We start from the raw sequence: 16771 nt of genomic DNA, 5'->3' as shown, positions 1-16771 counted from the left end.
TCCAAGACCAGCAACTGCGATTTAAGACGTCCTCCACCACTGGAAAAAGTTCTTGATGACATATGATTGCCTACGGGAGAAGAGTTCGAATCTGGATGACTGGATCCAGGAATGGCCACAAAAGTAGGTGCGAATCGATCGAAGAAGTGGTGGAGGACGATTGAAAATTTTGAATCGATTGAATAAGGAAATTAACAAGCGCAGAGGGTTCAGGGATAAGAAGTGGGTTTGTGGGTTTGAGTGGAGTTTGACTGTAGGCCAACAGGAGAAAAGGAGAAAAGCCGAATGCAGTACATGGGGGCAAACTTGTCAGACCCAAAGAAGTGGTCGTGGCATTAAAAGAATTGGCCGTGGCATTAGGGTCATCCATGTGAAATAAATTATTTATTTTTTTAAAAAGATTTTTGGAATAAATTGTTTATTTTTTTAAAAAAATTTCTGGAACGAAGCCTAAAGATTTTTTGTTTGGGGCACGTTTCACTGAACTTTTTCCTGATTTCCCAAAGAAGTGGTCGTGGCATTAAAAGAATTGGTCGTGGCATTAGGGTCACCTATGTGAAATAAATTACTTATTTTTTTAAAAAGATTTTTGGAATAAATTGTTTATTTTTTTAAATTTTTTTTTGGAACGGAGCCTAAAGATTTTTTGTTTGGGGCATGTTTCCCCGAACTTTTTCCTGATTTTTTTCAATCTCTTTTCTCGTTAAAACACAGAGAAAAGGACAAAAGAGAAAGAAAAAAAGTGACTTTTTCCGAGAAAGCCGACTTTCCACCCCTAATCAAACAAACGAACAACCTTAACTACGTACCTTCTCCCAACCAAAAAGCATATTCGGTTCCTCCTCCTCCACCACCACCACCACCACAGCTCTCTCTCTCTCTCTCTCTCTCTCTCTCTCTCTCTCTCTCAATCATCAATGCAAAAGAAAAACGAAACCCAAGAAAAACGAAACCCACCTGTTTCACATGTAATTTGGAGAAAGCCGCAATTGAAACCCTAATTGGCAACCTCCATCGGAACCTCCCTCATTTCAGGTTAATTTCATCATGTTGTTTTCCCTCAATTGATTTATATATGTTCTGTGTATGTTACAGGGTTGAATAACGTGTTTGCTTTGTTCATTTCAATGTTCATTTCAATGTTCAATTTGTGTGTGTGTGTGTGTGGTATTTCTTTAGCTTTCTTGGAGAAATTGACCCAATAAAGAAAGCATGACTCCAGTTTTGGTAGTATTCGTTAATGAAACGTTGTATAGTCAATGACCCATGACTAGAATTTTTAACCCAATCAGTTGTAAGTATCATCTTTTAATGAGTCGAATTGGGTAAAGTTCCTTTTGATTTTCTTTTTCTTTGATGATTGAATACCGGATAGCTTTATTGGCACCATCTCAGTACGAGATTCGATGGGCTGCATATTTGCGGGGCCTTCAGCAGTGACGGACGAAGGAAGTTAATAAAGAGAGAGCGAAATGCAAAATTGTTGAGTTTGGAGGAATTATGGTAGGAAAAGTTTGATTTTTTGATAAAATAATTAGAATTTTGAAGGGGCCAAAAATCTGAATTGTAATGGAAAGACCAAATATACGAAGAAAATGTCGTGGCCCAAAATAGCCATGGCCCCTAGCTGCACCCCCTTGGGTCTGCCATAGCCTTCATGTGGGATTAGGATACCTTAGTATTATGTGCGTGCATAGTAATTTTGTGTTAAATAAGGATAGGAGAGTGAACCACCAAATTCCAAATCAGTACAAGCTCTCTCCCCTTTTAAGCCGGTCTTCATTTGAGTTCTGCACTAGTTGAAGTGTCCATTTTGCTTTAAGCCGGTTTTCATTTGAGTTCTGCACTAGTTGAAGTGTCCATTTTGCTTTCATTGTTCTTTGACGATTCATACTCTCGTAAATTTATTTGACCGTCTTGATCTCAAGGATTTTTTAATCTCATTGTGCTTGCAGAATTTTTGTCCTTTATAGTATCCTCGCACAAATTAGAGCTTCCATTTTTATGTGAGTTTTGTTTCTTTTCAATTATTTCTTGTAGCTTATTGTGTTCTTATAAAGATTTCCCTTGCAAGTATTTGAATTTTCAGTAGATAACTTAATATTATTCCCTATGGGTGATACTTGTGCAGGTTCATCATAGTTTTGTTTGATTCTTATCCCACCACAGAAACTTCCAATAGATAAGTGTGAAGTCTCTGAATTGGGAATAACCTGTACATAATTGGACATGCAGAATAATTGGTTATTTTTCATGGATCCTGACTGGGGGTCGCCGTACATAGTCACAGTAGATTCACTGGGGCCCCAAAAATTTGGCGGTCATTTGTGGTCTCAGTTTAGTTCATTTCTCGACAATTCCCTTTACCCCTCCAGATACTTGTTTGTCCCTGAAAGTCTTGCTCTTGGGGAAGCTTTTAACTGCATTTCGGCGGCTACGGGTTCCTTACTATTTTGGTTTTCCGGTGGGTCAAATTCCAACATAACTGGCAAACTATCGGGAAATTCACACGCTTCAGATCCTAGAAGCTGGAAATATCCTGCACAAGTAAAACACACCACTGCAAGTAGACATAACCTTGCGGGATTTTCCTTCGGTTCTAGTTCAAAAGGGAAATCTGGTACCCCAAAGATTTTTGGTAAGATCTTGAGTTTCACTAGGAGACAACTGCTCAATGCAGCCGAGGAGCTTTTGTCATTTGCGTTGGTGTCATTGCCCGCTGCTCTGGCACCGCCGTTCAACAATTTGTAAGTCATTGACACCTTCGCCCAACACTCATCTTTTACGGAAGAAGAGTCACACTAAATCGCGTCTATTTACATTTGAATTTTTGTTTATTTGGAAACTATTTTTACATCTATTGGAGAAGTTGGTTTATGTGCATCAGCAATTCTTTTACAGGGCTTGGTGTCTTTACTTTTGCATATGTCTTGCTATCTAAGTTTCTTTCCTTATGTATGGTTATCAGGTCTACAACAGCTGTAGGTGCTCCTTTGGTGAGTAATGATATGAGAGTACAGAGATGCATGAATGAAAGCCCCTGTGAGGTCGAGCGTCATGGATGTGCTGATCTTTCTTTGCCTGACTTGAACTGGACTAGGCATGCAGTTGAGCCCAGAACTGGGATCAAGTTTCCTAAATTATTGGACAACATTTTAGCTGGAGGGAAAAATGCCAACAAAATGTCAGAGGTCTACATTGAAAACTTCATACTTGTTTTGTACGTGTTATGGATTGTGTTCTTGCAAACATAGAATAGTATTGTTGACATTGCATGGGCACATTGATCTTCATTCTACATCTGCATAACTGCTACATATTTTCTCGTTTTCAGCAGTAAAGTAGGTGTTCATCCTTACCCTTTTCTGGAGGGAGAAAATTTTCGTGCCTATGCTGTCATTTCTTTAACTTGAAATGGCTAGGATAAAACAAGCTTGTAAGATTCTCTATTGAACCAATATACAATTATATGGTATAATTCGTAGGAAAAGTTGTGGCAAAAATAGCTAAATAGCTCAAGTACACCTACGAAGATGCCTAAATTTTCTGACGCAACGTTCTTTTTTTTCTTTCGAACAAATCTGATGCAACATTCAATCCCTTGGATAGCATAGAAAACATGTTACTTAACTAGAACTGTATAGACCAAGGGGTTTGGCCCAATGGCCGTGTTGCCCTCTTGTGGAGCGTGATGTCTAGGGTTCGACTCCTATGGTCAAGAGGTTGGCTCTTGGTGTAATTTAACAAATACTAACATCTTATCGTCTGACAAAAGAAACTAGAATTGTATGCAGATGCTTATTGACGGTAATGGTTTGAAACGCAGGCGGTTGAACCGTTGAACGAAGAAGCGGCTTGGGGGACGGGTCACTGCTTCAACCGCAGTCGAAATGAAATGTCATAGACTCAAAATTATGTCCCAAATTATTAATAAGGGTAAAATATGTACTTGCCCCTTAAACTATCACAATTTTGTTTACTTTGTCCTTTAACTATCAATTGCACATAACTTACCCCTTAATCTAACCAAACATTACTTACTAATGTTAATTCTCACATCCCATCCATATCTTGGACGAAAATCCACAACTGAGGGTAATAAGTCTTTCCCCTACCTATATATCTATCTATATCTATATCCCTTCTTCTCCCTCACCAGTCATCCTCCCAACTCCCATTCTCGACCTTGAACCTGATTTGCATCAAGGATAGTCAAGTTAACAAAAAAACACAACTTCTATCAGAAAGTGTTGTTTCCGTGAGACCACAAGAGGTTGGTTAAACTTTGAGTTGCATCAAGAGAGGCTGCATTTCAAAGCCAATGTAATCAACCAGCAAGGTGGAGGGGTTTCCACGTTGACCGAAGCCAAGCATATCAGTCTATCAGAACTCAGAAGTATTTTGGACTTGAATCAAACAACTCTTTCATTTTGTTTAAGATATCAACATAATGCCATGGATCTCTTTGGCAGATTTGTCTCAAACTGCAAAGAAACAGCCATACCCTTTGGCAGGATTCATGACAAGCATATTGGAGTTTTCCTTGAAAAAGTCTACAACAGGAAGCTTGTGCATTAAGGAGTTCGAGCATGGGAGTTAGGTCGATGACTGGTGAGGGAGAAGAAGGGATATAGATATAGATATATTGGTAGGGGAAAGATTTTTTTACCCTCAGTTGTGTTGTGGATTTTCTGTCCAAGACATGAATGGAATGTGGGAATTGGCCCTAGTAAGTAACGTTTGGTTAGTTTTAAGGGCAAGTGTGTGCAAATGATAGCTAAAGGACGAAGTAAACAAAATCGTGATAGTTTAAGGGGCAAAGTACAACAAAATCGTGATAGTTTAAGGGGCAAGCACAACAAAATCGTGATAGTTGAAGGGGCAAGTACATATTTTACCCTTATTAATAACTATGTCAGAAACAATTAACAAAGGAAAACTAACTAATAATAGGATATAAAATAATACCTGTATAAAAACTGTACATAAATCCCGCATCCTTTGAATTAAAAGATGAGGACATTGAGGAGTTAAAGCTATTCTTCATGAGAAATGCAGTCAACACTTTTGGAACAATCCCACATGGGCGAGACATGAACTTGAGGCAACCATGGGATGTATAGAAAGGTTAGAGTGCTGAATAATAATGAGCAGCAAATGCTTTGATAGTGACTGCCCGAGCCTGTGGTCCCATGCACTGTGCCAGCTGCTGTTTTAATGCAGTAGCAGTAAAGTGGCCAGGGGTTTAGTTCAAATTTTATCCTGTCGGGTTCAATCAACCCCTGACCTTTTTTTATGGGTTGTCAGTTGAACCGCTAAATATGAGCGATTTTTAAAAAAAAATAATCCAGTTTCCATAATGTGACCATTTTCTGGGTAATCCAGACCGGAGCAAGAGCTGGTCGACGGTTCAACCGGTCGAACCTGCTGGTCCGGTCCGGTTTTTAAAACATTGATTTACGGTCTTAGCTGCGTGCCATGTGGCTTGGTATTTTGAAGATAGAGACGCTAGTTGTGAGATCTATAGGGCAACACAATATGGTGCGGGGTTAATGCATGATTACATCGTAATTTTGCTTTGAGAAGTAAATTTATTTCAATGACTCATAAAATCCTGCTGACTTTTTACATGATTGCATTGCGATGTGCAGTTATTAGGCGAAAGCTACCGCACATGAGAAAATTGGGTTAGCTAAAATGTGGAATTTTTAACACTTATACTGTTAGTAACATACTGGAAAAGATTGCATTAGAGAGAATAGGTAAGCATACATCAATGACACTACTACTTTTTGAATGGAAACAATCATGGAGCTTTTGAGTAGAGTTTGATTACTTGGATTCCATTTTGTAGTATAATTTCCTACGTATGACTGTGTCTGTATATGGCTTTAAGGACTCGTTGATCCTTGTCAAGCTGCCTACGTCCTATGTATGAAGGGAAAATTCACTTTACTCCATTGTGGATTGGCCTCGGGGCCCTTCACCACCCTGTTATAGAAAAGTAGCTACTTTGCCTCCATGGATGTTTTTGATTTTTCATTTTACATCCCTACCTTCACAAATTCTATCCAAATTGATGGAAAGTGCAACACATGGACCCATTTTTTGACGCTTTCCATGAATAGAATTACAGTATTAAGTTTGTTATTTCGGAGGTGCTGACCCGGAGCGAGGCAGGGATGACTGACATATGGAATATGACGACGACAACAGCATGTTGTAGTAGATAACAGGGATTGATTGCAAGTCTGACTCCCAAGATGGAGAATTGTTTCCTAAACAAAACCACATTCACCGGTAGAAGAAGGTGCTTATGCCAAAAATGTAATGAGACGCTACTACAGAGATCAGTAGGTCCAGCTGTCAGTACCTTATATTACACAATGCCTTTGGCCAGTTATTCGGCCTAACCTCTTAGGCATTAGTGGACGGGAAAGGCGGTCCAACTGAGAACAAAGAGAAAGGGGGCAACCCCGACTCGATAGGGAGATCCTACAGAGCCAACAACTAGAGCAAAAGACCAACAGAAGAGTAAGAGAGAAACCTTGGAATTGTCTTCCCAAAGCCCTAAACAAGACGGGGAGTCAGAACTAGAAGACTTCTGAACATGAAAAGTTGAAAGTGCAACAAATAGGACATAAGACCCGTTTTGCTCACCAACATACCCCAAACCCATTCAGAATCCTAACCTTAATATTCCTAAAATTAAGCCCAACCCTCACCAGTCACCACCTAGCCATGCAGAAGCATTGGTCCCAGCTGCTACCTCCTCCTCCTGCCCATCCTGCTGTCTTGCCACCCCTTTCTTCCTCCCAACCACCATTGCTGTCCCTTCTCGATTGCTTCAGCCAAAACCCAAATATGATACGCAATCTATAGAAACAAAGACACTCTGTCAAGAGGAAGAAAGCTTAGTGTCAAACTTGCTACTAGAAAAAGCATTTTTCATATCCAATCCCCATCACATGAAAGTCCGATGGCCATGCCAGTCATCATTGACATTTAACACCCAAAGATCATCAATCTCCAAAACAGTCATCAATTTGTATTCTGTTAGGCCTCATTACCAATTCTATGCTTTTTCCACCATTCTAATAGCTGGGTGGGTGGGCAGGCTGGTTTTGTTTGATTGTGTACAGATACTGATAGTAATACGGGTATAAGACATAAAGCCAGAATTTAGGTTTATATTGTGTTTTCAAGTTAGATTTGATTGGCTTAATATGTTCTAAATCAACATAAAAAGAAGAAGAATTTCAATTTAATATTGAGTAAGTTGAAATTTCTGGATATATTAGATGGGAGGAATAAAAGTCAGAGAAGGAAACACAAGAACCATAGAGGGTAGTAAGGCCTTTTTAATGTATACTTTAAATGGAATTAGCGTGGCACTATATCTTGAAACCATAAGATGCCTGAATAGCTATTTTTATATGTTTAGGATTGAGGAAGGTAGCTCCTCTGAATATGAACTTCATGGAGGTAAATTGAATTTCGCCTCAGGTTGAAGGTAAAGGTAGTTGTCACCACAATGTTGCTTAAATTCATCTACAAATTTTATTGAACCAAAATACTGTCATTTACTTTTCTGAGATATCTCCAACTCTTTTACCTTCTGTTGGTAATACTCTCCTATAATGTATGAGCTACACGTGGGCTGGACAGAGGGCCTTATTAGGTCGAAGAACCACATTTTGTTACATTATTCCTTTGGACAAAAAAAGTAGGCCTTCACTTAAAAAGTGATATAAAACACCATTTTGCTTTGAAAATCCATTTTCTGAAATAACGTATGCTCCGTTTTTGACATGAGAGTAAACCAGGGCATTTGTGCAGCTAATAGTACAGAGTGCTTGACCAACTCTACTGCACAAATTGATTGACCTTCCCATCATTGTGGTGAGGTTTCAAAAATTCCTGGGGAAGCTCTAGTTTCACAAGGTCTTTCATGGAATCCAATGCAATGATTTGTGCAGCTGCCTCTTCCAAAACATATAGATGCACCTACCTTCAGCCATTTTTGTTTTGGAAAGGTCATCTGGGGCATCAAAAGTCACTTAAAATTGCAGCACAGTGGGCATTAGTAGCTATGTGGTCGGTAGAGGTGAATGGTGATGACTGAGGAAGCACCAATGATATTGTTGAGAGGCCTAATACAGTACATGAAACTCTCCATGAAAACACATTGGACGGTTAAAGTGATTCTAGACCGTCCAGTGTGTTTTCATGGAGTGTTTTATGTTTTTGTTTCATATATCCTATATTTTCTCTATTGTTGATGACCATATTGCTACTGATGCACACTTTTGAAGCCTATTGCTGCTCAAATCCCATCAAAGGCTCCTATTGTGCTGAAATCCTTGCAATATATACTGCAAAAGACATTGCAATCCTATAAGGTTTCTTATGAAATTTTGAAACAACACGACCAATCGACCATATTGGTGGGGTATGTCAATCGGCGTTAGAAGTTGGACAAACACTCTAAACTATTCGCCACCCAAAAGGCCAACCTTTTTCAGTTAGGTCGGGTCTACTCTCATGTCCAACCTGGAGAATACGTGATTTTAGCAAAAGGTTTGTTTAATTGGTATGCGTATGATGCCCTCCAATGTTGCCCAAGCTCAATTTTGGTTGTGTGGGCCCGCCATAGCCTCTGCTTGCCCATGTTCTTCTGTTTTAGTATCTCCTTGATTTGCTGTTTGATCTTTCTTCCAGGTCCTTGTTGGAACTGGATCCAGAACAATGAAAATTATCAAAATCAAGTCTTTGAAGGTCTATGCATTTGGTTTTTGTAAGTAATCATGGATTTCACTCAGTGTTGCCAGGTTTTGATGTATTTACCGCTTGTAAATCCTTACCTTACTGTTACCTCTCATTGCAGATGTTCATCCTTATGATGTCTGTGCGAAGTTGGGTCCAAAATATGCTTCAATTCTAGCTGGTGAAGTTAACAAATGCCATGATTTTTACAAGGATCTTCTGAGGTATTTGAACAATTGTTTTGTGATCATGTCAAGTATGCTTGGAAGAGAAGTGTGGGTGCGTTGGGAACTAAGAAAAACATTGGGGTATTTCCCACACCCGAAGGTACAGGTTATGTCTTGGCCGAGACATGGATATATCTATCATTGAAACTATGCTTCTCATCAAAATTCTAGTCCTCTTTTGCCGATCCTTTTTTCTGTGTGGGTGCTAGTAAACTTCCCCTGTAATTAATACTTGGTGTGTGGTTCTAACCTAAGAAGCATCGACACGGATATGGGATATAGACACGGACACGTGGACACGCCATTTCTCTGAAAATTAGGATACGGACACGTCAGGGACAGGTCAAATGTAATGTGTATTTGTATTATGGAGGTATGCTATGGTGTCATATAAATGTCGGAGACCTTTTAATGTGTCCTTAGCATGTTCGAAGAGTGTTTCCAACATGTCCTAGAGTATCCACAATGTGTTTAAATAAGAAAAATATAACAAAAATATTGGACTAGTATTTAGGCATGTCCAATACGTGTAATAAGAGTGTTGTGTTGTGTCTGTGACCGACACGTGTCGGACACGGATACGTGAAGCCGGTAGATGTGTCCGTGCTTCTTAGGTTCTAACTGAAGAGGGCTACAAGAGCTTGCATTAATTTATCCTGTGTTTCATCTCTGTCGTGGCTGGTTGGACTTACCTTATTTTCCTTTAACTGTCTACCATACATGTGGAATTTGTTACCATATCAAAATCAGGTTCAAATGTTACACTATTTTATATAAATGAGAAAATTTTGGAAGTTCTAAAAAAACTTATAATGGAATGGTGAGAGTGCAATCGCCTCTGAAAGGCTTTGACAGTAAGGCTAAATTAGGTTAGGTGTGAGTGATACCTGTTATGTATCAATTATTGATTTTTTGAAGTACCATATATACCTTTATTCTCTACCTATAGCCTACATGAGCAAACATGTGATAGCTTATTCTTGAGGTTCCAATTTTTGTTGTCTTTTGCTCAACAACGAAGTGACTGTAGCCTTTGGCATTAAGGTTGATACCAAATGAATATACTGCTGACAATGTTTTCAAAGCATAGACCATTGAACTATGATGGTTCAGCCACAGCTCATATTTTAAGCCGTGAACATGAAGATGATGTCATAATCTAAGCTCTACAAGTGGCATTGCCCTTCTTCACTCATGATATTGCTGGATTGATCAGCTTGGTCAGCCTTTACCTGACCAACTACCTAATACTACGCAGTCTCATGCTGCTCATCAAACAGCGCTTTTTCTGAAGCTATGCAACACTTTTTCTGTTTCAAAACTTTTTCTCCAAAACCGCTTCAGTTGTTTGTTTGTCAACCTCTCTGAAAATTTTGATGTCCCCCTTTTTTTGATCTATGCTTGCTATTTTCAGTTCCAAAATTGCGCCTAAAAACTCTTTTTGATTTCTCAACCTCTCAACTACAACAATTTTTGATGAACTGTTTCAATTTTTAGTTCTTTATACCATCTCGATCTTTGAACTGCTTTGATTTTGACTTGTGAGCAACAATGCGTTTGGTTGATGAGATTTGATGGGTGTGCACACCGTAGTGCTTGGTGTAGGGCAGGTTCCATTGGGGGATTTGGGAATGCTTGACAAACAGTTCCTCTACGTATTGTGTTGCTTACTGGTTGAGAGGAATAGGTGATGTTTCCAGGATGTGGAAAGTGCTTTTGTGTCTCTAAAAGGGTCAACATAAGCCTCTTTTTATATTCTCCGCTTAGGGAGACAATTTTTGCTTCTTTCATACAAGATTTCAATTCTCTTTTGTAAAAAAACAAATCTCAGATCATTGAATTTTCTACAAAAGCTTGGAATAGTAAAACAAATCCTATTGGGCACGATCATGCAAGAAGACTGTTTGGATGGAATGAAAGTGTGCTGTATTGTTTATAGTCTTAATTATTAACAAAACTTTAGGCATCTCTGTACCTAAGGTTGAATTGAAATCCCTGTTCCAACTCGAGAAATATTTTTAGTCATCCTAACAGAATATGAGAGTCATTATATATGAGCTACCACCGAACTTTAACAACCAAGATAAAGATAAAAGTAACCGTACGAATAACGAAGATAAAATCCTAAATTCTAGTTTCATCTGGAGAAAGGTCAGGCAGAAGTTGTCATTGTAGAACTATTGGTCACATAACAATCTAGATGAATGCTAAATAAAAAATGTAATAGAATCTTTCGCTGGGACTCCAAATGTCATCGCCCCCACGGCATTGGTTGGACTATCTTCGGACGCCGGTGCTGGAGACTCGTGAGAATTGGGCCTAGGCCATGGTGTCCCCACCTCTCTGTCTTAGGTTTTTAGCCTTCTAGTTCTTTCGAGCTCTCTATTTGAAGGGTATGCTCTTCTGGTTTTTGCGAATTTATCTTCTAGTTATTTTGCATAAGAAGAACAAACTAGGACTTAACTTATAAGTTAGTTAATCCGATCAAGAAAGCATACGAAGTTCGCAATAACATTACACCCAGAATGCAATCCATGGGTAAACTTTATAGCCCCTGTTCAAAAAATTTAGAAATGTCAAAGTACACTTTACTTCCGAATGGTTAGAAAACCAGTATAAAACTAGCATGACTCATATGTAACTTAAATAGTTGTAAAAAATTCTGTGCTTGGAGTAAAACTTGACTATGCCTTGTATAATTAGACTTGGCCCCCAAAGTCATGCTTATTTCCAACTTTAGCTGTTTTTTAAATGTATTCTACTCTTCATTGCTCTCTCTGAAAATAATAGCAACTCCCTGAGTACAGTAACAAGGCAGAACAGGGTGGAAAATAATGAGATGTTCTCATGGATTCTAATTTATGGATTTCTTGAATAAAAATCATTGGATACTTGTGCAATTGATAGCTTCTAAAAGGTTGATCTTCTTGGTGGAATGTTACATAATATGCTTGAAAAGGACAGTAGGGGCTCTCGGATAAAACTTACATTGTAAGTACAAATCTCCAAGCAGTAATATTCACAGTGCTGCCATTTGTAAGCATTCAGCTTTTGAAGGTTGTATTTAAACAGTTATTCAGCTTCTGAAATTGGAATTTTAAAGAATAAACTACGGAACTATGTTTACTGGGAGTATGATAGATTAGTCAATTAAAGATTAAACTACAGAACTATGTTTTACTGAGAGCATGATAGATTAGTCACTTAGTCAGAAGTAAGGTGTCTTTGACTCAACATCAAGACGTTGTCAAAGTGAATTTTCTGATTTAGTAGGTAGCCAATTATTCATTACCACATGCCCAGATATTTTTGGTTTTTATGTCTTGGCTTGTATCATTAGACTAGCCCTTCATGATCACAAGCGAAGGAAAACAATTTTGTTTCCAGTAAGAATTACATCTTCCCTACAGTAACTGGGATGAAGTAAGATACCTAAATGTTTGAATTTCCATACGAGAAGATGAATAGCTTTTGATGTTTTTCTTGTTGAGTAAATGATTCTTGGTGATTTAAGTATTTAACTAACTGGGAATGGTCCACGGTGTTTGAAGTTTATCCACACAAATCCGTGCCTTCTAACTGTTTGATTGTAGACTGAGAATATAAATGTTAGAAGGTGCGATATCTCAAGGAAGTCAACCAACAGTTAGAGCAGTTGAACACCTCGTCTCTTTGCTAGTTCTTAGCCTTGCAACTAGTCTGTTGCAACTTGCAAAGTTTCTATATTTGGAGATTTGACTCTCATGAAGGTCTCTTTGTGCCCTTTAACATTTCTATAGCAGGAATACTTAGTAGACTAGATAAATGGTGAGACAGAAAATAACATTAGATGCTTCCTTTTAATTTGATAATGCCTACAAAACAGTATTGGCTTTATTTTTCTTAAAATTAGCCTACAGATTTGAAACAACGAACTATGAAAGGACAATCAAGTTTGCTTGGCTTTGCCACTATATGAACAAAGTAGCTGCTTTCAAGCTTGAAGCTCTATTGGCACGCACTCGCACTTGGCAACCCTGTTCTTTTACAATTGCACGAGCAATGTCATGTGTAGGATGTCTTCTACTGTATGTTCTATTGTAAAGATACACCTAATACACAACAGTTATATTTTTTGGATTCCATATATTCTTTTCAGAGACATAGTTTGGATGTGACTAATGTATGTAGATGTGGTTGAACTGTCAAAAATATCGAGCTGAATATTATGGTTCTTCTGTACGGCAGGCAATATCTTTGGAACTATAGTTCTATGAACGTTCCTTTGCGGAATTTGACTGGATTTATTTTATTGTGGAAATGCCATAATCTTGGACTGTTTATTTGTGAAAAAGTCATCCTTCCGTTTCATCAATTGACATGGAAGGGTTAACACTCTTCTAATCTTCTATGGAATCTTTTCCCTGTTTAAGTCTTTGTTTGGATAATGCAGGGAGGATATCAGTATGACTGTTAGGCTTGTGGTTAATTGCAATGGGATGAAAATCAACACTGTAAGGGAGTAAGTAGTTCTTGTTCTTCTTCCAGATATTCTTTTGACTATTAAACCTCCTAATGAGCTTACTAATATGAATGTGCCATGAAAGTAATTCGATTCTATTTCCTTGATGCCATCTCTCTCTCAGTGTTTTATAATGTGGTGGTCTTCGTATTAACTACATTTGTATATGAAGATAAACAGAAGGAATGTAAATTTTAGCGAAGCCTTTTCTAGGCAAACCTTGAAGGGCGGACTTGGTTCAGCGGTAAAGCTGTCCCATTGTGGCCTGAAGGTCACGGGTTCGATTCTCGATAACAACCTCTCTTCTTGTAGGGGTGAGGCTAGATGCCTGAACCATCGGATATGTGCTATTTGGTTACTTGAATTTAAACTGGTAAAAAGACGCAGTTAACCCCACAAAGATGGAATTCTTGAGGACGTCCAAGGATTATATTTTCTTAATTGACCAGACGTACTGAAATCGGGATTTTTAATGTATTTTTTTCAGAATGTCTATATTGAACACCACATGCACACATACATGTGTGTGTCTGTGTTCAATATAGATATATATGTATATATTGATGTATATTCCCGATGCAGGGGCAACACCCATAGGTCCCACTGGTTTCAGTTGTACATGCTGAACCTTGGATTTTTGTATTTATACGTGATGTATTAGCTGTTCCAAATTACTACTAACAATAAATGAACCCTCTGATTTTTCTAATTGAACCTTGTACAATTGTGAAAATAGCAGATCAGGTTACAACTCTTGAAAGTTGTGAATTGGAGCTTTCGCTGTTCCTGGTTTTGCTCAGCTAGAGTCGGGGTTTGACTATGTAAGATGGAGAGATGATGCGTGATTTACATGCATGGGGTGGGAAAGTGATTGTTTGGTGGATTTGCCTTCACGCCTCCTGAGGTTTATCATGTGGTTTGAGCTGTTGGATTAGACGATTAATAATTAATGCTTGATCTCATGGTGAGGGGATAACAAATATGCCTACTCTGTCCTGTAGTACTAGTGATGAGTTGCAGGCTTCTGGAGTAATATTTGACTGTAGTGTTGGGAGCTCATTTATTTTCCTCATTTTGTTCATGACCTACGCGTGGTCCTCTAGTGAATCCAACGGTTTGAATTGGCTTGCTTGGGACAATCCCGATCACTTTGCAGAGGCCCATTAACATAGAGGCTCCTAATTTTTATTTGGAAAGACAAAAAGCATAGTATATTGGGAATATCTGATTACCTCTTGAACTCAACTCATCAAAGTTTTGCATCAACTCATGAGTCAATGTAGAATAGAGTAGCGTCATGAATGTAGGAGCAGTTTTAATTTCAGTCTAGTAAGGTCGCTTTTTGCTTGGCTTGGCTTTTGAACACTCACTTTTGAGAGAGGAGAGATGCGTGTGACATTCGTTTATTGTTTTATGTGGTACAGATCTTTTGAGAAATCTCTGCGAGCCCGATTGCTGAAGGTAAATTCATGTCCATTTGCTTCTTCTTCCATGACCCGTGTATAACTCTGTTATACTCCTGACATTTAATCTGATTCTTTAGACGAACCCAGACACCAACTTTAACTGCCTTGCAACATTTGGTTCTCTTTTCGCTCAAGATATCCCTTTACATGCTGTAATGTCATTTCTCTCTCAAATCAATTACTTTTCCGTTACTTTTGGGTGCCATGGAACTTCTTCTGACTTAAGTTTGATATTCTACAGGGTACAACAATAGATTTTCGGCAAACAGCTGATGGACATCTAATTACTGAAAGTGAGTGAGTAGCAACTGATAGCTTAAAATTTGATAAGCCAATGTAATGTGTGTGCGGGTCCGATTTTGTTCACCTTAGTGAGAGGGTGAACAATATCCTCAATTCCATTGGCAGAGAGGGTTTAGGCTATATGGGATCGATCCACTTTTTGGTTAGGACTTGGTTATTTTAGTGGGACCCCGCGCCCTCTCCACCAATGTGAGGATGGGTACTACTATTCACAATCTTTACACGAGGGTGGACAAAATCATTTTCTGTAGGACCCATCCTTCCTTGTTGTAGCTCTAGTTGATTCTTTATAGTTTATATATACATATGTTTTACTTCAGGAGGATGGACTCCAATTGCACCATTTTTTTTTTCAGTTTCCCCTGCTTTATTCTTGTGATTATCATGGCCAAACTTACGGTAGAATGTTATTTTTGCAGTTGGAGGTAACCAGATTGGAGCTGTTCATAGCAAGGAATTGTGTAGTACGTGAAATACTCCCAATTTCTTCTGTTGATCTTTTACTTTGGACGCACCTACGCTTTTCTGTGCAAGATTTCTGACATTTATGTTGAATTTCCAGCCGCTTTCTTTGATATGTACATTGGAGATGTTCCCGTTTCTGAGCAAGCGAAAGAAGAGATTGGTAGAAATGTTGCGAATATTGTAAGGAGGTGCTAAGCTGGTTCATTTTATGTCACCATCGTCCCTATTTTTTCTGGACAGGTGGTTGCTTTTGTTGTTTGAGTGTGTGATGCCGACTTCGCTACTATTTCCGAGTTCCAAAGCAGCACAAGAGTCATTGATATTATGTAGGGCCTTAATGGATTAGACAAATTTGACACTGGTCTCTCATTCGATATTGCTTTGCGGGTATTGCCAGTGGTTTTATAGCTGTATTTATAAATTTTACTAGCTCTGGATGTTTTCATTCTTTTGTCACGGACCCTTGAATTTGCTGCTGTCCAGAATCTCAAAATCAGGATAATATCCCCCAAAGAAAGTTGGAGCTAGCCTCCCAAACTTCTATAATTTCAAAAGCGAAAGGGTGAATTCTCATTAGATTTGCAATTTTCAAGTTTAAAATGATCAACTTACTAAAACAAATTTTTTTTTTTTTGCAATATGAATCTTGTTTGATAGATTTCGATGAGATCTTTTGAACGGTACAAAAAAATTGAAAATTTATTTTCGTAAATATGTTATTTGTAAGTTTGAAAAAGGTGGTAATAATGTCAAAACTGTTTTTGGTGGTGTCAAAATTTCAGCGCATAAAAGTTTTGTATACTGCACATGGTACAAGCCTTTTGTGCACTAGAGCTTTGGCACTACAAAAAATAGTTTTTTCATTATCATTTCTCTTTGAAAATTGCTAATAAGGCCATCTACAATGGTATAATAAAAAAATAGATAACAAAAAGTAGATACATTAGCTTTTGATTATTCATTTAAGAGGTTGTTAAGCTTAACATTTTAATGTTGAGATTCACAATGGTCATTTCTAAACAATAACCAAAATAAAAGATCCA

The 16771-nt window shown here is 38.3% G+C and overlaps 1 protein-coding gene and 1 long non-coding RNA gene across 9 annotated transcripts; both read left to right on the top strand.

The window, feature by feature from the left end:
- The first annotated feature begins 749 nt into the window (after positions 1-749).
- LOC131328793 (fatty-acid-binding protein 2) lies at positions 750-16157 on the top strand. 8 transcript variants are annotated; one of them, XM_058361696.1, is made up of 11 exons: positions 750-1035; positions 2132-2747; positions 2969-3191; positions 8722-8797; positions 8888-8990; positions 13426-13494; positions 14919-14955; positions 15038-15112; positions 15202-15253; positions 15683-15727; positions 15826-16157. In XM_058361696.1, the coding sequence occupies exons 2-11, from the start codon at positions 2230-2232 to the stop codon at positions 15921-15923; spliced, it is 1296 nt and encodes a 431-aa protein (XP_058217679.1). In that variant the 5' UTR covers positions 750-1035; positions 2132-2229; the 3' UTR covers positions 15924-16157. The 8 variants fall into 8 exon arrangements, 5 of the variants coding, with proteins under 5 accessions (XP_058217679.1, XP_058217681.1, XP_058217682.1 ...); XM_058361697.1 differs by having other exon boundaries at positions 834-1035; positions 2236-2747; XM_058361698.1 differs by lacking the exon at positions 15038-15112 and having other exon boundaries at positions 783-1035.
- Positions 10195-13145, top strand: LOC131328795 (uncharacterized). Its single transcript, XR_009200515.1, has 2 exons — positions 10195-11264; positions 11317-13145. It is a non-coding gene; the product is annotated as an uncharacterized LOC131328795 (long non-coding RNA).
- Positions 16158-16771: the final 614 nt, after the last annotated feature.

The sequence above is a fragment of the Rhododendron vialii genome, chromosome 6a (assembly GCF_030253575.1).
Source record: "Rhododendron vialii isolate Sample 1 chromosome 6a, ASM3025357v1".
Lineage (NCBI taxonomy): Eukaryota > Viridiplantae > Streptophyta > Magnoliopsida > Ericales > Ericaceae > Rhododendron > Rhododendron vialii.
Note: the sequence above shows the minus strand (reverse complement) of the source record. Positions and strands in the feature narration are given on the sequence as shown.